Source organism: Polistes dominula, unplaced genomic scaffold (assembly GCF_049000335.1).
Source record: "Polistes dominula isolate Pdom_NZ unplaced genomic scaffold, Pdom_raw_medaka contig_77, whole genome shotgun sequence".
Taxonomy (NCBI): Eukaryota; Metazoa; Arthropoda; class Insecta; order Hymenoptera; family Vespidae; genus Polistes; species Polistes dominula.
This window is the reverse complement of record NW_028301152.1, coordinates 3,163,332-3,189,313: the sequence shown is the minus strand read 5'-3', so window position 1 is coordinate 3,189,313 and position 25,982 is coordinate 3,163,332. Positions and strand designations below refer to the sequence as shown.

Below are 25,982 nucleotides of genomic sequence, written 5' to 3'. Positions count from 1 at the left end.
TCGGATTTTATTCAGATTAAATGTTTAAAGTTGGTAGATTCGCTATTTTTTTTCTCTCTCTCTCTATTTTTTCTTGGGAGAGACCTACAATTGTTGTAATTGTTCATTTTCATATTACATATACATAATGCAAATTACACTTTGACGATAGGATCTAGATATTAAATTGTACTTGTTGGAATTATTAAATAATACGAAAGTAAAAAATTATTCTTTTATCTGATTTCTTTTACTTCGAGAAGACAAAAAGCTTTGAACAGAGCTCCCTTTTAATAATTTGTTTATCACTTTGGCAAGTAATAAATAATATATAAGATAACACCATGGTGATGTGTGTAATAGCAATCTTCGTTTTATAGAAGTTTGGTTCGAAGTGTTTTTCGTTTGCTTAAGAAATACTTGAATAAAAGTTAATTAAACAAAATATAGTCCCTTTTACTTTGTGATGTATTATTTGTTTCTTTTTTTATATCCATCCCATTTCCCTTTCATAAATAAACCAAGAGAAAGGAATGCCGAAAGTTTTCAAATACCATATAACTCTCTCTTTCTCCTAAGAAGCTTCGACCAAAGAACGATATCTCGATTGGAATCGATAAGACGTTTTCTCTCTCTCTCTCTCTCTCTCTCTCTTGTATCTTTCGCGCAGACTTTCTCGCAAGTGTTTGCGCCAGGACGAAGGTGCTAACGAGGTCGTTCTATCTCTACACCAACCTTCGTACCGACCTACGTGCCGATCTACCTGCACCTACCTGCCTGCCTGCCTGCCTGCCTGCTTGGCTTTGCTTTGCTTTGCTTGACTTAGCTCAGCTTAGCTTACCTACTCGTTCTCCTGTTTGTTTGCTTGCTTACCTTCCTACGTGCCTATACGTTCCACAACCTCGTCTTCTCGCGCCCGCATCCGTTTTCCTCTTGCGATCTTAACGCAAAGCTTCGAATGATCGAACACCGCCATACGAAATTGCCTGGTGCACGCGATACTAACCGATCGAGTACCCCTTAGACGAGCTAATTAGCGTCTATCTATTCTCGCGTTAACGTTAACCGATTATATTCAATTATTATATACCATATGATTCAATTTTTGTTTGTTTTTTTTTTTTTCATTTGCGAAAATTTGTTCTAACGGTAATTACTTAGATTGATTTTAAGTTTCTCGTGTTATATATATATATTATTTTTCATATTTTGAAATAATTTTAGTTTAATAATTTAAACAAAAATTACACACGCATTATTTTTAATATTGGTATTATATTGATACGTGTTATTATGATTATACATACATCATTGTAAAATTTTAATTAAGAGCTATCTTCATTATTATATTCTATGTTTAATTACTACTGTAATACAAAGTTATACTTTGGGTTACTTCACGAAATATTAATTTAATAATAACAGTAATATTTATTGATCTATGTCTAAAACTTGATGAAAGAATTTATTTATATCTTCAAAAATGATAATCCAAATAATCAACGAAATTTTTACTTTAATTTTGTTTTTTTTTTCAATAATTCTAAGTATTAAAGGTAAGAATTAGTATTCACAAAAGTAAAGCAAAGAATTTTCAACGATCAAACGTAACCCTTGAAAATAATACTACAAATGTACTTCGAGACATAACAGAACTTACATAAACCTATTTACCATATGCGCTAACACCAACATGAAACGTATAAAAGTAAAGATTTTATACAGGTCGGCAACTGTATAGAAAAGGCCATTGCTCTCTTCCGCATCAGATTCAGAAAGGAGAACCGCGATCGGAGAATAGCAGGCGCGATCCCGAAGGCGGCTTTTCGAAAGGATCGGAGAAAAGGTTCGCGCGAGCGAAAGGACTCTGAAAGATTCCGCGTTGGATAAAGTCTCGCGTTCGTTCCAAGGACTTTCTGGAAGAAAGAGAGAAAGGAGGGAGAGAGAGGAAAAGGGTACTGAAGGTACTGGACACCTTCACGAGGTGACGCATCAATTACTGGAGTAGCAATGGGTTCCCTATATCTGCATCGCATTTAGATTTTCTCTCTCTCTCTCTCTCTCTCTCTTGTATTCTTTCTATCTCTTGAAGAAAAATAAGAACAAGCATATTTTACGCGCGTTAACCTACGAGATATCCCTTAACGAGATTCGAAAGACGAAACATAGTAGCCCTACTAGTAGCCCTTTTTTCCTTTATTTCCTCTATTTTTCGATTCGGAGAGAAGAGAAACGAGTTCCGTACGAAACACACGCTGGAATATTCTCCTATCTTGCCTTTCAGGGTCAGAATCGTGTTCCAATTAGATCGCCACGGTGAGACTCTTTGAATTTTTTTCTATCTTCTCTCCCTCTCTCTCTCTTTCTCTTTCTAATCTTCTACTTGTAAATGCAGAAGAGTGGGGATTACCCTCTGAATCCGACTTAGGGTCTTCTAATAAGAGCCACGTATCCTAGAGACTCCTGTTGGTTGGCTGGCTGGTTGCTGGCTTACGGGTTGGCGCGCGAGCACCTTCAATTATGTAATGCGACGCGCTCAGATGCATTTTAGCAGTAGCACGGCCATTTGAGGTCGTAGGTCGTGAGCGTGGGGCAGGGAAAGGCTCGACCCTATCTTCTCTCTTGGTGAGGACCGAAGATCGACTGATCGAAGCACATCGGCCGTTTGTTAAAGATCAAGAGAGGAAGAGAGAGAGAGAGAGAGTGAGTGAGTCTTTACACATGTATGCGTGTGTATGTTATATATGCGAATAGAGAAAAATACTAATCTTTCCTTTTACGCCACTTTCCCGTCGTGGGAACGCTACGACACGTACGTGTCTACGTATATACATGAGCTTTACGAGAGGCCGACGTAATACGGTTATTGCATTATCTCAGATAAAGTCCAAATTTACGAGTTCACCTTTTCGTTACAGTACCTGTATATATATTACCATCACCGGGTGGATCAAACAACAAGAGTCAATGATAAGCGATGATATACGAATAAACTTGTAATCTCGATTCTTAGTGTTCATTAATGTTCGCGTATTTCATAGCTTTTCTTCCTTTAATTGGTCCGTTCGAACCAATAATTGCAAACTTATAACGTTAATTTCTTCTTTATTGCGATATCGTGCTCGTAATATATCGATTCGATCGAGATACATTAACAAATTTAATGTATTTTTTACTTTCTTTAATCGACGAACTTTGACGGTACGTTTATTTACTTTCTTTTATGTTTCTTTTTCTTTTTTATTATTATTAAATTATGAGAAAAATGAGTATACATTTAGTTTTAATAATTGATCCCGAAATTTTCATTACGGAGAAAAAATACGGTACAGCTTTTAACGACTCGCTTATTATTTATTTTAATTAAGAAGTTTTGTATTAAATTCTCACTGAATCGAGGACGCTATACCTAATTAATATTTCTCGGTATTGTTACTACTATTATTATTTTTATTATTATTATTATTATTATTATTATTACTGTTAATGTTATATGTTTTTCCTGTTATTTATCCTAGTTTACATATAAGCTCATTTTTTATTACCACCGAGTACCATTGTTTAGTGTCGAACTCGATAGTTCGTCTTCGTTCGAGAATTAGTTACGATCGTTTCGACTCGATTTTGTGTCTCTAATTACCGTGAGTAGTTCTTACGATTCCCGATCAGGCAATTAAAGTTACCGTCCGAACATTTTCTCGCACGCCAACGCGTTCGCCAATTATACGGGATCTCTCTTCCCACAACTCTCGAGAGAGAAAGAGAGAGAGAGAGAGAGAGAGAGAGAAAGAAAAAGAGACGAATACTTTATACGATCCCACACGTTGACTCGCACGCGAGTTTTTCTCTCTCTCTTTTTTTCTCGCGAATTAAGTTTTAAGTTAAAAAAAAATAGAGAGAGAGAGAGAGAGAGAGAGAGAAGAAGCTATCGACGATCATGAGATAAGATAACAAAAAAAATGTATTCCACGTATGATCTAATTGTGAAAGGAAACGAATCAAAAAATAAATAAATAATAGACGCGAGAGAAATTTTTTAACGTGGAAAAAACCGAACGTTTCATTAGAATGAAAATCATAAAAAACATCTTGGAGAAAAGAATTGTAATTAACAAAGATATCACAATACACATTTCTCAGTAATGTAGCTTTCTCTCTCCCGTGTAGAAGTATTTTATACAAAAGATAATTTCTATATTTCTAACCGGATGTTCAGTTACTCCTACTACGAATAATTGTACTGAAAAAAAAAAACAAAAACATAAAATTGCTATAATAATTATTATTAAAAAATCATATGAAATGTATAAGTATCTGAAACATTGGTTATTATAAAATGAAGAAAAGATCAAAAGAAATAGAAAATTGAAATGAGAAGTGAGAGAGAGAGAAAGAAAGAAAAAAACATCAGAGGGGAAGAAATAACAAGACCAAATGATAAGGAGAAATAAAAAAAAGAAAAAGGTAAAAGCTTTTAGCAGGGAGTGAACTTTATCGGCAACCCTTTCACGAGTTGGCACGTTGATGAAAAATCTTCTTCTGAGAGTCAATCGATCTTTTCTCTTCTCTCTCTCTCTCTCTCTCTTTCTTTCTATTCGTACGAAAGGCGGCATACGATGAGTAAAAGACGAGATATTCCGGACGAGCTGTATATTGTCGCAATTAAAGAGAGTTACGATTCCTTTCGTCGCTACGCCGGACGCCAGGCTGAATTAATCGCTCTTCGCTACCAGAACGATTTGTTAAACCTCTCTTGGATCTCATCTTCCTCATCTTCCTCATCTTCCTCATCTTCCTTTCTCCTCATACTTCTCCTCTTCTTTATCCATTCCATGCTTATGAAGGGAACGATTAAGCGAGGCACGAACCTAACGCGTCTTATTTTCCTTCACTTGCATTCTACGAGCTCCAACGAACAGCTGCAGGTTATTTTCTAATAGTAAGTTTTCACGAAATGAGAGCGATTAACACGTTGAAAGGTAACTAATCAATAATAACTAATTTTTACGATCAATTATATCTATGGTTGTTATGTAAAATAAAAGAATAAAGTATTATTCATCTTTACTTTTTTTTTTACATATCAAATATTTCTCTCTTACAATTAATAAGAATTCTAGTAAATTTCTATGTTAACATTTTTTCTAACTCTTATCAATTGAGAGCTAAATCGTCCTAAGTAATAAACCGGTTTGATAAAAATTTTAAATTTGGACATTAGAAACAACATTTTTATTTGTTAGTGAAATACGTCTTTAAATATAAAGCAAATATATATTTTTAAATATATAACATAGAAGAGAGTTAAAAACCGAAAAGCCGAATAATCGGTTAGCGATTGAAAAAGCGTTATCAAATAAACGAATAATTCTTTTTTTTTGTAAATTGAAATCTTATGAAAGCTAACGTGTTAATATAGTCTGCACCATATCGAAGGAGGACAAACGAAAAGTTCAAGCTATCGTTTTTTTCTATTTTTTCTTATACTTGGTGACATAGAAAATTTGTTCTGTTACTAAAAATACAAGTAAACAGAGTATATATGCAATAAAAAAAGAAAGAAAAGAAAAAGAAAGAGAGAAAGAACACATACATCGAATATATAAAGAAAAAGAAATAAAAAAATTTGTGAGGGAGAGGGTAGTCACGTTTGCAAGACGATATCGAATCGGCTGCCGGTTCGTTCGAGATGCATACTCGTGCCCATGTTCTTCCTCTCTAATCTTGGCGACTCGCGACTTCCTCTTTCCTTCTCGTATATGCACACACTGTCCCATGAGTAGGGTCGCCATACTCTTTTTCTTTTTCCTCCTCCTCCTCCTCCTCCTTTTCCTCCTTTTCTTCTTCTCCTTACTCCTACACGACTCTAACGACGCGGCTACTATATCTTGTGGATCGCGAAATAATGAAATTACGCGAAAAAGAGACCCCCGGTAGATAATCTTGAACGCAAAAACGCTACAAACCTAAGCAGCCTAAGCAAACGATCCTTTTAATCGCTTCCAGTATCACGATAATACATTCGTAATTAACCCCAAGGATTTTAATAGATATAGATAATTAGCCAATTTTTAAAGATTTTTTTTCCCTTTCATGAATATATTCATAAATTGAATAATGAACAAAAATAACTGAGATATTATTTTTATTAATATAGTTATTAATAAACAAATTGTATATTGAAATAAAATGATATTTAATTGTATATATCTAAAATATAAAATTATTTCTACGTATTAAGCGTATTAATTAAGATACACGCGTAAAAAACTTTGTTGAAAAGATGTATATGAATGGTACACCATTCACTTTTCTTAAGACAATGGAAATCAAAGTGAAAACAATTTGATCCTCGAGGAAAGAAACGTGCGGAAGAAAAAGGTAAAAGACGAAGCTTCTTGTCATTGCGACAACTTTGCCATACCACTTGAAGAAGTTTACGACCACAGGTGTACCGAGAATGTCCCTTTTCTACTATGTAATTCCTCTCATCCCACCCTCACCTAGTCAGAAGGAATTTTCTCTCTCTCTCTCTTTCTCTGGTGCAAGTTGGAACGTCACCACGTCGTTAGGAAGTTAGTCGCTTTTGTTGAATTCCTACGACGATCGATCGACGTACTCGTCGAGGTAGTTCTTAAGTTACACGTAGGTAGACACAACAGCTTTATGGGAACACGGAGGCGCCTCAGTCAAAGGTCAAGTGACTTCTACCACGATGACCTCCGGGAAAACAATGCTTTCAGTAACAGGGAGCGTAGCAAAAAGACCTTGCAAAGATTATTTGCACGCACGGTTTCTCCTTTTTTTTTTTTTTTTCTATAACAAATTGGACTGTTTCAAATCGTTCAGAAATTACCAGTAATTTTGATATACCCATGTATTATGTACTAATATAAGATTTATGCTAATCAAATTTTATATTTTCTTTATAATTTGCTTCTTTTTTTTTTTCATTTAATCATTGGTTCATTCTTTAACTTTACACGTAATTTCAACATTCGAGAGATAATTCCATTAAAATTATATGCTCCTTTTTAAACTTTCTCTATAAACTTGATTCTATGTTCATTTAAAAATCTTCAAAATTTATAGATATTATATCACGATTGATTTTCCATAAATTAAATGAGATAAGGAAAGGATAAATGACGAAGTAATAACTTTCTACCGTGATACGACCTTCTCTCTCTCTCTCTCTCCCTCTTTCTCTTTCGAGAAATTCCGCGCCGTTGAAATCACGTGTTCTAGTTCGACAGGAAGAAGTACGCTTGCAATCGCATCGGTAAACCAAATAAGTAGTAGTCTGGATAAGAGCTCGTTGGTATCTCTGAACAAAACTGGTTTTTCACTGACGACGGATGTCGTCGACCTTCTACTTATTTGAAAAAGTCAATGATTTCTCGAAGGGTGAGACAGGATTGATACGAGACAAAATAGAATTTGCACGGAGAGAATTAGACGGATAGGTGGTACGAACACAACAGTATAACATACCACCACTGTATCCATAACGATCCGAATCCCGAGTTAACGATGCCTAACGACTGAGCATCACGATGAAAATCATCATTGAATTTCGATGCGAGCATGGATATCTCAGATGATCGAAGATGCTCACGTACCTAAATCTCTCTCTCTCTCTCTCTTTCTTTCTATGCGCGAGAGTGTATTTAATAAAAGGCCGGATAAACCCAAAGAGAAAAGAAGAGAAAGAAAGAGAAAGAGATTCGAGGGAGAACCTGATATGGTAATGGTAAAATATGAAGACTACGAAGAGGTTTGTCGAGTTCGAAGATGGTATCGAAAGCAGGGAATAAGAACCAATGGAAAAAGAGGAGAGACAAGAAGAGAGAAAGAAGAAGTAGAAGAAGAAAGAAAAATAAGAAAAAGGTAAAAGAAATAAAGACTGAGAGAGACAGCAATAGAAGGAGCAGCAACAGCAGCAGCGGCACACCGCAGTGCGGCTTTACGAGCGAGTCAATGACTCTCGACGGTCTCCATCCTTTCTCTCTCTCTCTCTCTCTCTCTTCTTTCTATATCTTACTGTTTCTCTCTTTCTTTCTCTCCCTCTCTCGTACTCATCGTGGACCCGTGGAGCAACTTCCACGGCGGTGCAAACGCGCCGGTGCAAATGCGAACGCGGATCTCCTTCTACGGGGTGTGGTCCCCTTTCTATGGAGATGATCTCCTCCCCGCCACACCCCCATTGTATCGATCGGACCCATTGTTTCGAATCTCATACGTATGCTTTCGCGGTCGAATCTTTCGTCACTGACAATGAGAATAAAAAGGGGCCGCGTGTGCGTGCAACCCGCTTTTCTCCGAGTTCGGGTCGGATAATAATATTGGATTTGTTCTTTTTCTTTCTCTATTTTTGACACTTCTCTGACATTTCCCTTCCTTTTCCTTTTTTCCCCTTATTCTCTTTTAATAAATCGTATATCTATATATAGTTGACTATAGATACGGTATAAATTCTATGATAATTTTTCATTTGATTTAACTAACAATAAGAATTGATAATATAATTGTATGCTAACAATATGATTAAATACATTAAGATAAAAATAAATTCAATATAAATTGTTTCAAATCTATTATGAGATAATTCATTTTTAAATCCTTATTTGTATTTCGAAATAATTTTACCTATGTCCGTTTTTATTATGCAGATTATTCAAATATAAATCTTTTTAATATATGATTTATTTTCGACCGATTACCATTCACGTTTTATTTATTATAACAAATGTATGTAACTAAATGTATAACTACATATATACAAGTCGATTGAAAATCAAAATTATTCGTGAGTCGATCGAATGTTGTCGTTGTTGGGCGCGGCTTGCTACCAGCAACAACGAACCCAAGGCTCCTGTACCAGCTCGGTTTACATCGCGTGGGTGTGGATTTATCGTGCTCTTACTCTCTCTCTATCTCTCTCTCTCTCTCTCTTTCACTTTTATTACGGAAGAACGAAGAGAGCAAGAGATGCGTCCTGACAACCCTCTCTCTCTCTTTCTCTTTTTCGATTTTTTTTCTCCGTTACTCGACGGCGGATAAATACGAGTAGTCTCGGGAGACTTCGGAGATATTACTTTGCTGGAAGAGAGTTAGTATCTATCTTTCTCTTTCTCTTTCTTCATCTCTTTTCATTGCTCTCGACGCTTCTTCCACCATCTCTCACGGCTATCTCCCGCACTCTTCACAACCATCCCGAAGACTCACCTTCCTCGACATAATGAAGCCGCTTATGCTTTATGACGAGGCTCGGCCTGCATTATGCATCCCGCATAACACCCATCCTCCCTCCTTCCCACCCTATCTCTCTCCCAACCCCCTTTTCTTTCCTCCTACTAACACTCAACGTGCTTGCTCTCGCTTCGCCGAATTCCCCGGAGAACCGTTCCACGCCTCGTAACTTTCGTTAAGTTGCCTCTACAGAGAAAGAAAGAAATAAATAGATAGAAAGAGAAAGAGAGAGAGAGAGAGAGAGAGAGAGAGAATCAGAGAGACAGTTCCGCGGGTGGAGACAAAAAAAAAGAGAAGGGTTCTTTGTCGCATCTGCGTGGATTTTATCGAGTATTACTCTCGATGACTATTCGTGGGAAAGTATCGTTGTTGTGTGACTTTGTCACGAATGAATTTCGTTTCTATTTATGCCGACAATAACCTATGCAATCGACATCTGTGCTTTATGTTTCAGTTTATAAACTCTGGTTTAATCGTTTTTTTTTTTCAATTAGAAATAATGTCAAGTCTATGGGAACAAAAGTATAGGAAATTTCAAAGTTCATTTGGTCGATTGATCAGATTTACTTAGTATCTTTTTTTCTTATAAATTAATTTTAAACTGTAATCATAAAAGTCATTGGGTAAGTAATTTATAGATTTAAGAACAAATGTTTTAAATAATAAACGATATTATAAAAATAAATAACCAAAGACAAAAAAGAAACAGATATAAAATCATATAGCAAGGATAATAAAGTTAAGAGTTTGAAGTTAAAAAGTCACGTTTTTTAAAAATATATATTTTTTGTTTTTTGAAATAACAATAAGAAAGAAAGTATTTTAAAGCTTTATAAGTCGTGCACGTCAGCTATAACTGGGCCTCGAGCTCATTTGTCCTACCCACGGCGTGCATTTACGAGAACAAAATGCCACACCAGGGACACCGATACCCACTCACGCGGGCGCACGAACAACGACCGGTATTCGTCACTGTCTCTATCTCGAAACTACGCTGGTTAGTTGTATGAGTATGTAGTTGTGAGTGAGTAGCTTGAGCTTGCTAGAGTCGAGATTAAATGTCCTGCTCGGTTGGAACGTCCTGTCTCGGAAGCTCGTGCGAGTGCTTTTTCTTCGACATGGACGTCTTCTACGTTTTAAAAGAGAACAACTGAAAGAAAACGAGCTAGCGAATGAAAAATAAAAAGAGAAAGAGAAGAGACTGGACACCGGGAAATATCTCGAAGGAACGCTAATCGCGACAGTGCGTTTCTTTTCTTGTCTACAATTTATCGATAGATCTTACATCCTTCGAATCTTGAATCACGGTGAACGTTAAAAGAACGTAACAGGACCTGTGAATCCTGGTCTTACTTATAAATAAATTGCATACTTCGTTTAGATAAGCGAAGATTTTTCATTACATATTCTATTCGTAAGATATCTAATCAGTTGTCAAAGCTGTCATTTACGTATTCTTAAAAGATTCATTAAAACTGTATAATTTATTAGATAAAATTAATAATCCAAATAGGTGGAGACGAAATATTTATAGATTTTTAATAATTTTGATTATTAAATTTGATAAATTTATTAAATTTATAAACATTTGTTGAATGGATATGTATACAATAGAAATGTATGTAATAATTTTCTAAAATCGTTAAAGAGTTTCTTTTTCGATAAAGGTTCGCATCTTGTCGACATTTCGATCGAGAGATCGACGTCAAAGATTAAGAGAAAGAAAGAGAGGTTGGGGTTCTCGTGTCTCTTCTCCTACCACAACAACAATAACAACAACACCACCACTACACTACCACCAGTTACGAATGCGAGGAGCGAGGTGTCATGACGATGGGACACGCACGACGAGAACCTTGACAATGCGCGAGAACGCTTGCTGGACACGTCATCGCTGGCGCTTCCTTCTTCTCCAAGATCCTTCCTGGCTATTAATCTCACGTGAGACGCTGAGCGTGCAAGGAAATTCTAGAAACTAACTCATTCTTAGAAACTCCGTTTTCAAAAATATTCATTTCAACGATCAAAAAGATTCCTTCTTTCTCATCGTGTTCTTTATAAATGCTAAATTAAGTACGATTCCATATAACATTGACATTCAAAAGAAATTCATTCGTAATATTTGCAGAAATATTTCGCAACGTGTTATATTAAACCACGTAAAAGTTGATTTCATAAGAACTACCTTTGTAGTTCTGAAAACCCAATGAATTCTTAGAAACCTCTTTCTTCCAAAAACATTTATATCAACGACCACAAAATTGCAGAAATATTGAAACACCAATCTACTCATACTAAAAAAAAAACTAATTTGTTAGATATTTTGCATTTATGTATGTATATTTGCATGTTTAAACATTTTGCAATATATCATAACCACGGAGGAGCTGATTTGATAAAAGCTACCTTGGGTAATCTGGTCTCTATCTGATAAAATCGGCTATGTAAACTAATTCAACAATTTATTAGAAAAGTATAAAAAAAAAGGATTGGAAAATAAGTTTGAAAATAGATTAGTTGGAAGGTGAATCCTCGTCTTTCTCTTTCTCTCTCTACCTCATACACACACTCACTCAATCGGTCAAGCGATTAATCTATGGACGCACAGAGTAATCGTTTAACCGTCGTTCGATAGAGCGGTTTCTAATTAGCGAAGCGGAATGGAGGAGGCGTGATCCGATCGCGAGACGAGGGAAATCTCGTCTGGAGCGACGATAGGAGCGTGCACGCGAACCAGTATAGTATATATATATATATGCACAAGAAAGAAAGAGAGAGAGAGAGAGAACGATATAGAACGGGAAGGAAGAATGCGAAGGAAAAGCAACACGAACGTAAAGAGAGTAATCGTGTACTTCGTTCGAAAGAGTCAGATCCTGTAAATTGAACCATTAAGGGACAACTATGCGACCAAATCGAGTCTACCTATGTGTCCCCCTTTCCACCACTAACCATATATTCTTCATCATCCTGTTCTTTCAAGATTCCTTATAATTTTCTTATGATTTAAACCGGATATCACAAAGTAATTAGGGATTTTATTTTTATTATAACGTACTCTAATTGATTTCAAATTAAAGATAAATTTGATATTACTTTTATTTTGATTTTATTATTAATTATATCTATTAATTGTTAACTGAAAAATGTTCTTTCGGGGACAGGTTCGATAAATTTAAAAATGTAATATTTAAACCAGACGTAAAAAGATTTTAACAAGAAAAACGGGGAAATTATCGATACTAGTTTTTTATATTAAGCAATTAATAAAACGTATTTTCAATGTTGGAATATTTTCAATGGAATGTTTCGTATTATTGCGGATATATTTTTACTTTTTAACGATGCCATTTAAATCGATACGTTCGAAATTTGTCATCGAATATTGTATGACTTTTATAACACGCGATTTTATTTACCACGTGAAAGGAAAAGCTATAAACGTTTAAATATACGTAGGTATGTAGGTATACACGTATAAGCGTTCACATTAAATGTTCATCGGATGCTGCTGCTGCGAAGAAACTTCGACTCGTGAAAGTTGACTATAACCGTTCGCACCTTGTTATGTCATACCGTTAGGATCGCTCGAAAAAGTATAAAACCGATAATAAAATTGATGGAAAAATTATAGAGGATTATCGATGACCTAATGACAAAAATTCTTATAAACGATTTTAAACAAAATATCATGTTGAAAAAGAAAATCTTAAGAACTATTGTCATAATTATTCGTGTATCGAAATAAAATAAACTTTAAAAGCAAAAAGGAATAAAATATCTATATGATATACATATGATACATAAATAATATCCTATAAAATTTCAATAATAATAATAATTTTTTCTTCATAGTTTAATAAAAAAATAAGATCAAAATAGGTTAAACTTTCTAATTATATTATTAATCTATTTAGAAAAAAAAAAATTGAAAAATCCTGCAAAATTGTGTTAGATTTGCGGAAATTGTAATGGACTTAAGTACAGGACGTTATTTGTAATTATTCCTAGAGATAGAGTGAGATAGATAGATAGATAGATAGATAGATAGAAAGATAGAAAAAGAGAAAGAGAAGTGAATGGAATGGAAATACAAGATCGAGGCAAAAAAAGAAGGACAAAAAGGATAGTTCTTAAAGGAGCGTGCCTGAAAAGAGAGGTGTTTCTTCTTCCGCTATGCTATCGTCAGAATAATGATAGAATACAGGACGAGCCTAAGCTATACTTCTCGTTAAAAGGAAAACAGCCAGGAAGAATACCGAAATAAAATACACTTCGCGTATAGTTATACGAGCGTTTCTTGAGTTATGGCTTTTTGAGGTGTGCTTCTTAAACGAACGTTTTCCGACCTAAAAGAGAATAACGTGGCATTTTCGTGGTTAATGCGATGCCTTAAACGAAAGATACCTCTTATTCTTGCTAGAAAGTTGAACGAAATAGAGAAAGAGATAGATAGATCTCATTCAGTTTTCTACAAAACTCGCATACAACTCAATTTGGTTGTATAAGATGAACGAATGTATATTTCTAATTTACATTTTACAATTATTTTTTTTAACGATATTAATAAATTTAATTAATAGTTCAGTTGATTTAGCAACCTAGACGAATCTTTTAAAAGAATTCTAATAGGAAAGTCAAATGTAGATTTATCTATAATCCAAAATAATGTCTTCTTTAATGAGATTACAAAAAAGATCATCATGTTTATTGATTTATAATGAAACAATTAAATAATAATAAACAAAACATAAAAAAGAGTTCATAAAGAAGACTAAAATGGAGTAAAGATAAATTTTCAGTTGGAGAAAAGGTTTATGCACGCATGTACGCATTCGAAGGGTTCGTTGCGTAGGTAAGAAAAGAAATGAGAATAAGAATAAGAATAAGGAGGAGGAGGAGGAGAAGGAGTAGAAAAAGAAACGTGGTGGGGTCGCCATGGTCGTGGTCAGCCTGGGAAAGAGAGGACAACGCATTGTGATCCAAGGAGCGAGGAGGCCACGCTAGGCTGACCCTAGGCTTTACATTAACCATCCAGCATGTACACACGCACGTAAATGGCCGCGGTGTCGGCGAGCCACCCCCTGCTTGGCCCTTCGAGATGGCCCTCGGTGGCCCCTCGGTGGCCCCTCGGTGGCCCTCGCAAGCCCTACCTGTTGTACCGGGTAATCGCTGCCCTGCCTACGAGCCTCCTTCTTTATCTCTCTTTCTCCCTTTTTCTTCCTTTCTTTCTTTCTTTATTTCTTTCTCTCTCCTTCGAAGGAACGAACTTGCGCAACAGGCCCTCCAACGGGGAACTCTCTTACCCGACGTAAACAGAGTGGAACGCGGAACGTTTCTTTCCAAAAGATACAACATTCTTTCTCTTGTGAAAATTACCTACCAAGCAAGACACAAGATTGCTTTAGGCTACTTTTCAAATTCTTTCTTCTGGAAGAATATCTTGAAGAGAATATCTGTCAGGAATTATGAAAGTTTAAAATTTGAAGAAAAAAAAGAAAGAAAAGAACAAAAAAAGAAAAGACAAAAGAAAGAATATTATAATAATGTAGAACCATATATTATGACTTAGGTCACTTTCATAATCTTTAACTCATGAATACGTCGTTCTCAAAAGGTACTTGCTATAACGAATGCGGTGATAATATACTTTTTTGTGAGAATTATTAAGCAAACTTGAAGATTGCTTTGAATTATTTCTCAAACTCTTTCTAGTGAAAGAATAATATATATCTATATATTATAACTTAAAAAACTTTCATTATCACTGGCTCATACATAAATTGGACCCAAATAATGTTTGATATAAAGAAGAATATGTCACCCTACCTATGATCGATTTAACATATTTTCGTTGAATATTCTCGTTGATTAATACGTTCTACTTCATTTCTCATCGTTAAGAGGATGATGTGTTTAATTTGTTAGCCCGTAGAAAATGCAAGGGGATTAGAAATTAACTCGAGCAGGTTAAAGAATAAAAAAAGGAGGGGGAAAAAAGAAAAATAAAGGAAAGGTAAGTTACTAGAAAGATTCTTTCGAGCAACGGACTATCGAGTCACGGACACGGTCGAGGTTAAAAGAGGAGATGGTGAAATACGCGAAAAAGATCGTGCGCTCAGATACGAAATCTTTCGTCTTTCATGAAATTGGGTAGATCGTCGTGGTGATCGTGCGTTAAGATAAGCTAGAAAAAAATATCCTCGAGGAACCACACACTCACCTTCGGGACACAAGCACTGGTACTCGAGTTCGTCGATCGGTCGACACGAGCCTCCGTTTTGACACGGCGATGGATCGCAGGGAATGTATTCGTTTTCGCAGTTCTGTCCTGTGTAACCGCTGGAACACATGCATCTAAACAAAAACAGAAAAATATAAGAAAATGAAACAAATTATTAACGATGTTTTATTTATTACGTTTGTAAAAAGTAAGTTTTTAAACTACGTCACACATTAGTTCTTTTAATTTTCCAACCTTAATTACATAAATAAATTAGTACAAAAAAAGAGACAAGCATAGTAATCAAAGTAAAAGATTTAATATTGGTGAAATGCGACATCATACACAATTTATCATTATCTAATTACTTCGAATTTCTTTTTTCTATACAAGTATATTAATTACGTAAAAATAAACACAAATGTAAAAAAAAATGATAAATAAAGTAATTTATGGAAAGAAATTATACTCGATGAAATGATTCTACAAAAAATAAACGAGACGCCTAATTCGTTTAGAAATTTTCTAATTTTTCAAATCCTTCTAATTATAACATATATTAATTAATTAAAGAGTCGTAGAATTCAATTGGAGTTTCTTTCTTCTGTGTCTTGGTTGAACTGTCGTTACCGTTATACGATCGTCATAAATCCCGAATGGTCCGCAATTGGTACGAACGAGACTCGTCAGAAAATTACGTAGTTCCGGAACACATGTGCTGCATATGCCCGGATCTTTCGGCGTATCCTTTTATTTCTCTAATTATCAACGCCACCCACGGTCTCATGATTTCATCGAAAAGAAACATAAAAAGTCATCTAAATGGACACATGCTCACATACATACATACATACATACATATATACATACACAGGAGATAAATAAATTAACGTTCATTTGTAGGAATCTATTCAATCGTGGATAATTTGAGATTAAAAATATTTTCTTAATTTATCACTTTATTCTTATTGATGAAAAAAGAATGACACGAATATTTCTTTCTCTTTCTCTCTTTTGGATTTGATAAACGTCGAAAATGAGTATTCACGCGAATCATGCGGAAAAAACGCATTGAAGGAAGACAGTAAGAATTTCGATAAAGAGTGCATAAATATTTCCAAATGATCTTTCTTCCTCTCTCTCTCTCTCTCTCTCTCTCTCTCTCTCTTTCGTAACAGTAGTAATGGTTCTCCCTCTCGTGATAACTTGACACTTGGAATACAAGTCGACGACCGTGGCGATCAATATTTATAATACCGGTTAAAGGAACGATCCACGCGTGAAAGCACGTCGCGAAGCAATCGCAAAAAGCAAATTACGCAGCGTCCTTCTTAATGCTATCTATCTCTATCCATGTTTTATGCGTATTAATAAATCTAAGTGGATGGTCCTATAAGAAGGATGAAAAAGTCTGTGGGTAACTAGATACGCTACGATTACTTTTGCCTTATCGATTTTACTCAATATGCATATTTATATATATATATATATTTCTTTTTTATATACTCGCTATCCTGATTGATCCTTCTGATAATGAACGATAATCAGTATCTTGAATGAGTCTACAGATTATTTCTACGTTTTCTATAGAAAGTTATGTTTTCAATACTTTTATTATTACTCCTCGACATCTATCTATAAGTTATTTCACGATTATTAATGATGTAATGACATGAGTAAATATATTGCACATATAGAGATATTATTATATCGTGCTTTTTTAATAATAATGTAACTGAAAATCTATATCTAGAAATAAAAAGGAAAATATTGTAATTCTATTAATAAATCAATTATTGATTGTTTGTTTATTTTTCTTTTCTCGATAAAGCGACTTTTACATTTCAAGTAAAATATATGGAAAATAAATTGATATTTTTTATTAATTTAGTGAGTAATTAGTTCTTATGAAAAACTAAATCACAGGTTTGAAAAGTTAACTGAAAGATTATATGTGGGTAATTTATGAATTAAATTAATCAATGACAAAAAATGAAGATTAAACAGATCGTGTTATTAACGTAAAAAAAATGTATATGTAAAATATAGAATATAAACTAACAGTAAACTGATAGTGAGTTTGTTATAAAAAAAAATAAAAATAAAAAAACAATCGACACAAAACGCACCTCACGTGTAGCACCAGTAGAAGCACCAAAAAGACCTGTGTGATATCCATTTTCACTGGTAATCGGTGTCCTCGAGACGCAGGAAGACGTACTCCTCATATTTCGACAACACCTTTTCGAATGTTTACGGCACTCATTGATGACAATTCACAATCTGCTTCTCTTATCCTTAATCTATCCTTTTAATAATATAAACACCAACGATCACAGCCAAACGAAATAATACACGGATCACTAATCGACACACGACAATTGTAGTAATAATAATAATAATATTAATAATAATAATAAGTGATTATCGAGCATTCACCTTTGTTCACACATTACCTAAACACCTCAGTAGTATGTAACACGTTAACGATAGAGAAAAACAAAAATAACTAAAATATAATCTGTTAATAATTTACATTGATAGTGAGTGTCAATTAAAAACTAAAATGTCAGCAGTGTCAAATCGTCGTCACCTACGTAACGTCGAACCTCGACGTATCGTTATAATCCCACCACGCTTCATAATCACAAATTTTTCATTGACTTAGCAGAAAATAAATACAAACAAAAAAAAAACAGAATAAAAAAAGGTCCTCTTTTACTTCGTTACACTGAATTTTCCGTCGCGAGCATGCGCACACGCGAACGAGCCGCGTCGCTCGCCGACGGTCACGCGAGGCGTCACTTGTGAATCTTTCACGATTTCAAGATTAAAACAATGTACTTTTATCGAATTTAAAGTTAACAATTGTTTTTTCTCTCTACACTTCTTTTTATATTTACGATCCCATTTAAAATAGGTATATGCGTAATTGTTGACAACCACTTGTGTCAAAATCGGAACGGGATTGTTCTTTTCTAAACTTTAAAAGAGACACCACACGTGTATGATATTTTTATATTTCGTTTTGTTTTGTCACGTAACTGAATGATAAATGAAAGTAGCCAGAGTTGAATCGTTTCGGTGAATCGTAGAAAAAAAAATAAAACGTACACTTATACTCCAGGTACCTGACAGTAAAAGTTATCTCGAGAATAATTTCAGTCACTTTAAATTCGACGTGAAAATTGACTAATGTTGTTTATTGGATCAATGAAAATATTTTCTTCGATACTAGAAATCGAATGTGCACGGAAAGACACTTGTTAAGATTGTTATCACAAAAAGGATTAGACAAACAACAAGTCGAATTTTATGTATCAGCTAACGAGTCTTTCGAACGCGTTAAACTATCCGCAAATAAACACAAATTTAACGTCGTACACTTTTTCGCGCGTAAATTCACGAATTTAATCATCAAGTATTCACTGTTAAGTAGTTAAACTCAATGAGTTCAACAGAGAAACACATAAACACACGTCCTTCTCGGGCGACCAGCGATGAACTAAGCTTATCTTCCGGATAGAGCCGCGCAGAGGGCGCCACAATCATGGTTACCCTTCCCCTTTGGTGTATGGGCCCAGTTCTCCCCGATCGACTCGTTCTACAGTCTCAACGCGACTATCTCTTTCCCTTTCTTTCTCTGTTTTTCTACTTTATCGTTCCTTCTTCGTCATTCGGTCCTCTTATCCCACTGCTGTGACCATACTACAGCCGATTCTCTGTCTCTCTCGTGAACGTTCACCGAACTACCTTCGGCTCTTTACGTCACCCTTCGTTCGACTTCGTCATGAGTACTATATTCTGTTTGTCTTTCTCTCTCTCTCTCTCTTTTTCACTTGTTCTATCAAGTAAGTCCCCCGTTTGCAGAAGCAATATGGTCCTCGTTGCTCCTGGGTCTCCGCCACGAGTTGTTACTTTTTCGTAGTAGTAGATGTCGCGTGTCCACTCTCTCTCCCTCTCTCCCTCTCTCTCTCTCTCTCTCGCTCCTTTTGTTACGTTTATCATTCCCGATGATATCGTGTATTATTTGAGGGATCATTTTTATAGATCAAGACGTCGTTGTTCAAACGCATAGCTCGTCTTTTATCGATACTAACTCCGATATGATGTAACGGTACGAACTCGAGCAATTTTGTTTATTATTAACAAAAAGATTTCATTATTTTTTCTATTATGGATTAGAAAGTTGGAAAACGTTTTTATGGGATTTATCATTGTGTAACATTCCCAGGCTTTATTTGCATATATTGAATACTTGGTAGAATTAACGCTGTGGTTACAAAAGGGAGGGTGAGAAGTAAACGAGAGAGAGCGAGAGATAGTGTAAATATATTAATTATGTACTACGATAAAATAGACGTGAGATAATTAAAATGATAGAATAAAGAGTGATGCGAAATGCGGAACATGAAATTAATTTTGAGCACAACATTAATTTTAACAATGAGATTTATTTTGAACATGAGAATTTGATTATTAATGAATCTTGTTAATTAGTTCAAAATATAATACGAACATGTATATATTTTAATACGTATGAAAATCACGAATAAGAATAAATAGCTACCGATTAAAGGATCGACTTTTTATCGCACTCGACCGAGTTTATCGCACCGCAATCAATCGATTGAAAATTTTTATCTTTTCTTGTTTTGTTCGTATTCTGTAATGGTCGGTCACGAGAATCATTCTTTTCGATGGTAATATCTCGCGTTGTGTTTCGAAGCGTTAAAGGGGATGATCCGGATTTCCCTTCTCGACGGGGTGTTATTGCCTGTAGGTATCGACCCTAAGGGCATTCGGATTTGAGAGTGTCACTTGGACCCTATGCCTCTCCCTTCTTCTTTTCTTATAATCCATTATTTCGAGTGACCGACTATCAATGATTTCGGATCGGTTCAATTCTTCAAAATTGTCTACATATGCAGTAAGTGTGCATTTACATATACATAAATGTATGTGTGCTTTCCAAGTCTAATTTTCTTCACTAGATCGATCATGAGGGTATATTGATTTTTAAAATGAGAATTCGAGGGTGAGTTAAAGGACAGAAATTGAGATGTCGAAGGGTGTAAAAGCCCGGAGGTATTTAAACTCTTCAACGTTAAGATTATATGGAAAATAATCTCACAATTAAGAAAGTGAAGTATAAAAAAAAAAAAAATATTAAAGTTAATTTTTTGTTAGAAAACCTGAAACACGTTTATATGCATTAAACTGTAAAGAAAGAAAAATGGAACCTAATTCGTCAAAAGTGATTTAGAAACGAGTCCCCTCTCGAGAGATCTGGTTTTCTACTTTGAGACGTGCAACGTTTTTAAAATCGTTCGTATCTTCCTTTGATCTCCACTGGTCGCTTATTTGAAATGCCTAACAATAAGAAGGAACTAAAGAATGAATAATAAATATTTCAATCGCGGAAGGACTCAACATACATAAATACCATATACATGTTATATACATATAATATGTACATTTATATTAATGATTTTTGAAAGTATAATCCATAGAATAGATCTGGCGAGCATTTCTTCGTGACTAGTTGGAAATTTTTTTATCTCGATAGACGAGAACTCGCGAGGGTCTCCGTGGCTAGCATAATTTCGTCATTTGATTCGATGTCCTGTTATTTTGTTTCCTTCGTTGAAAAAAAAAAAATATTAGAGGGACAGAGGGAAAGAGAAAGAGATAGAAAAAAAGGATAGATAGAACGAGGGAAGTGGTCGGAACGGAATAAAGAAGATTTTGAAATGGTAGTGCTGGACGGGTAGACCAATTCGCGGTCATTTTTCAAGAGAGGATGGCGGAATGAAAGGGAGGAGTTAAGAGGAAGGAAGTATCGCGACAAAAAAGTCGCTTTTTCGGACGGTTCGGACCTTAATGCGTCTTCTGGGCCGTCGGTGAAAAAGAGTAGGATACTTCGAGAGGAGACGAAGGACGACGAGAAAAGAGAAAACGAGCGAAATAAGAAACCAGTCAAAGAGAAAGAGAGAGAGAGAAAGAGAGAGAGAAAAATAGAAAGAAGGAAAGAGAGAGAAATTAATCGAAAAGTCAGTAGAGGGTAGAGAATAATATATCCAAGATCAGAGAGTAGTTTTGTCATTAGCGGTTCCGAAAATTGCCGTTATGGAGTGAATTCGTTTGGTGGGATTTAATTGACGTTAAATTGGAGCACGGAAGGACGAAGATTGGATCGATGATCGCGATCGCGAGATGCCCATCCACTTCATCTTGGCTTCTCTCGGAGCGTTTCTGTCCTTTTCTTCATCCTTACATCTCGATCGTCTCTTTACGAGCCCATCAAATTACGCGATGAAAACGTTCTTGTAAGGAATATTAAACGACCCTTCGCTTAATAACCTTCCTCTCCCTACTTTGTCTCTCCGTCTCGCTTGATCTTACCTCGAACGCACGATCTCGATCCTTCTCATTAAGTACGTCCTTAGAGGAAGTAAGCAAGCGACGCGTTTGATCCACCACGGTGTTGTTACACACGCGTAGAGTCATTTTTTTTTTTTTTAATTTTCTTTTTTGTTATCCTTTTGCCAAGGATTCGGACGGTAAAAAGTAATTTTGGTGAAAAAAGCCAAGCGAATGTATCTATATATACGTTGAGAGCTCACGTGAATCGGAATTTTAATGGGATATAAGGTATGGGGGATATATGTTCTACTCGGTGTTCTTAATATGTGTATGAAGGATAATATTAAACGCGAGGACGATGACGTTACGTAAAACAAGGTTTAATTATCTAGCCTCGATGGAAATCGTTGGAAAAATATATTCCTAGGTCACACGAGAAAAATAACGGAAGTTACTTCTATGTATTTATGGATATATGCTTTTGTATACTCGTGGCAGGATACAGAGAATCTTTAGCGCGATCTCTCTCTCGAATATGTTTTTTTTTTTTTATTTTCATAATTGTCGTTATTATCCAATGACACGCAAGTAGATATACTATTTATACGTTTGGATTATTTCAATATCACAAAAGAGATGCAATCTTAAAAATTGTGCAAGAATTTGTATTGTAGTTCTAATTCGTCGAACATTCTACATTCTCATCCTTAATTATTAGATTTCATTTATTACAAAATTTATGAATTGAGTCGAATTGTAAAATAAAAAACAAAAATCAATTGACTCGAAAAAAGTTTGAACGTATTTTTAAAAAATTATTTATAATATACTGAATTGTTCAATTCGTGTCAAAAAAAAAAACTGTCTATGTTTATAAAATTAATTTACAATATAATACGCGATACATTTATATTATGATTAGATAAAAAATATTTTCTATTTATAGTAAATATATTATTTAAATTTTGAACAATCGAATAATGTAAATAAATTAATCATTTCTATTTACATGCTTTCGTTTAACTACCGTTAACTCTCTCTCTCTCTCTCTCTCTTTCTTTGTAAGAAATAAAATTATTCATTCAAAAATATGCCACATACAGTCTAAATATCTTAAATTACGGACTATATTATAACACTTTATGATACGTGATTAATAACAATGTATCAAATGTTAGAACGATAATAATCGCATAAATACTATAAATCGTATAATACAACAACTAGTTGTTATTTCCAAGTATATACATGCTAGAATCCTCAATTATGTCTGATTAATTGCGCCCTCGTCGAGGCCACGATTAATTCCGCGTTGAGCATTGTGTGTCCGCTGTTCGTCTATGACGTAAACGGATGCATCGTGCGTAAAGTAAGGAGCATATCGCCGGATTAACGCGACTAATGGAGAACGCACCACCGACCGGCCGCTTTCCCACCGACGTAATTGCCTGAATTGGTTCGACTCGATAATCGTTACGTCAGTTCGTGTCGAGTCTTCCTCGCACATGCGCCACCCGATTATCTTTAATCTTCCATTTATCTGTAGAAAAATTTTTTTTTACTATTTTATTATAATTGAATCTCTTCTTATTTTGTCTCAAAATATAGATTGTCTATTTATGAGATCTGTAAGATCAAAAATTTAACTATAGAAATTGATTTATAATCGTTTACTAATGTTACATATTTTCTACTTTGGTATTTATAGAAAAAATTGATAAATAAAATAACAATGCTCATGTGATTTGAAATAATCATAAATATATTTCCTCAATATTATGAAACTTACGAGAACAAAAAGTAAATTATTCGTATTATTGATCTGTTGTTTAAAGATATGAAATAAATAATGATACAATTAAAAAATATATAAGACATTTAAATTGAACTATCGAATGCTCATAATGTCATTTTTTAAAATCCTGTAATTGTAATTCTTACCAATATCTAAACTAATTACATATTGTTGTTACAAACCTAAATAGAAATTTATCGAAGAATCTGATTATGTTTTTCATTTTTTTTGAAGAAAGAATGGAAAGATCATAGATCATCGATCTAAACTACTTATTGAATTAGATTGTGCACACGTGCGCAATAGGTCTGATAATCACTAGCAGTATCGTTGGGACAGGAATTATTACGTCACCTAGAGCGCTAATTTCATTCTTGCGGTGATACTCAATCGTTCTACGAGGTCGGGCTCGATTATCCGGCATCGATAATCGCCTCCAATAATCGCAGCACTTGCATGCCCTTCTAGAAAGCTATTTGAACTCGGTCATGTTGATTTACGAGGTAAGGAAAGTTGTCGTTACGAAGATATCTTTCCATAGTGTGAGTATTAAACAGAAACATATATAAAAAAAAAAAACAAAAGAAATGAGTAATCGTTTCATCATGCAAATAAATGTAATTTGTCTTATATATATTGGTAAAATAATTTGTCGACATTTAAAAAAAAAAAAGTTCTCGAGCGTACTAAAAGATAAAAATAAATAAATATCGTTCTCAGTTACATTCTCATTGCAATTTAAAATTTAATATTAATTTAAGACCTATAGATTTTAAAATTTAATCGAAGATACTGGATATGTAATTTCCAATCGTCCAATACAATTTAAGCATAACTTTGCAAAGAAAACAGGTAGAAATATAAAACAAGAGGAATAAGAAAACACGTTTGAGTTCTAACAAAATATCAAGTGTTCCCATTGAGAAAGTTAGTTCATGATGTAACGGATAACCCGTAGAGATTCCTCGAATGTTGTAGTTGAATCGTCGAACTTGGTAAGAAGGAAAGGAAACATACATAAGCGACGTAGACTTTGAAAGGTTGGCTATTCGAAGAACAAGAATAAAATGGTCGGAACTACCTACGAGAAAAAAAGAGAGAGAAAGAAATAAAGAGAAAAAAAAAAAGATTTGTAAGGATATTCGAGCACGCGTGCCAAGAAGAAAGAGATGGAAGAAAAGAGTGGTATTTTTCTACGTTGGCAAAGTACAAAGACGAAGAAGAAGAAGAAGACGAAGAAGAAGAGAAGCAACGTCGTCTAATGGTGCTCAAGCTTAACGACGTCGTCGTCGGCTACGTTATTCGGAGGAAATTCGAAAATGGTGCGCTCGGTATGCCGAGCACGTAGTTATCGGTTGCTCTCCACCAGGGAAACAGGTTCCTCGGATTGCTCGAGATCCTTATTTTTTCTTTCCATCAGCAAAAGCAGCAACGCCAGCGGTGAAGAGTCCTTCTTCCTTCCTTCCTTCCAACGAACGAACGAACGAAGGTTTCATGGACGCTCGTCGACCTGTCTGACCTCTTGCTGAGAGCTCTAGGCTTTCTTTATAGTGCTTCGAAACTACGAGAAACCTAAACTCGAGTAAATTCGACCTTGCTACACGGATTTCTTTACCACTGGATGATTCTTCTTTTATTTTTTGTCTTCACACACTTATTAATCTACCTTTTTTATTTTACATTGAGATTGGTGAACGAATCGTAAAACTTTTTTTTACCTATCTTTGAAGATTGTAAACGTATATCTTATATCTCTCTTATTTCATTTTTTTGTTTTGTTTGCGGCTATTATCAAACGAAACGCATTATTAATTTTTTTTCACTTTATATTCGATGATTAATGTTTTGCTAAAAATAAGGATAAATAATTATACCGTATATATTTCATATATAATTTTCTGTGTTTACATAAGAAAAATAAATTAAATTATAAGAAGATTATTGTTTTATATTAATGTATATATTATGTACATTTATATAGAAAATATGTGTGTGCTAATAAACGAAGAAATAATTCAAGGTGGTCGAGATAATTGTAGCGCCACACCCAGTGTCTATGATTGACATAGAAGAAAACGTTTCTGTATGTTAATAAGGTAAAAAAATGATTGCTCGACATGAACGATGATACAATCGTTTCGAGTTTTCCGAGTATACTTAAGCACTTAGGTATGTATTAACTTACAAACATTTTACTCGAATGATTCAATTAGAATTATTATTCTATATAACATCGAGTTTACGATCGAGAATCGATGAAGGCGATAACATAATGAAATTCTAAAAATCTTCATGGTGGACATCATGGTCGTTGTAAAATATTCCTTATAGTCGATGAACATTGAAAAATGTTTTGATATTAATTAT

General features: G+C 34.6%; 1 protein-coding gene across 3 annotated transcripts in view; it reads right to left on the bottom strand.

Annotated features, from left to right (window-relative positions):
* N (neurogenic locus Notch protein) overlaps window positions 1-25,982 on the bottom strand; it is a 174,156-nt gene that overhangs the window by 64,402 nt on the left and 83,772 nt on the right. For 2 of the 3 annotated variants that reach the window (XM_089178337.1, XM_089178338.1), the window contains exon 5: window positions 15,455-15,588. In XM_089178337.1, the coding sequence (XP_089034463.1) occupies window positions 15,455-15,588 (134 nt within the window). Of the gene's footprint in view, window positions 1-15,454; window positions 15,589-17,583; window positions 18,963-25,982 lie in introns of those variants that run through there. The other variant, XM_089178339.1, reaches the window with a different exon arrangement.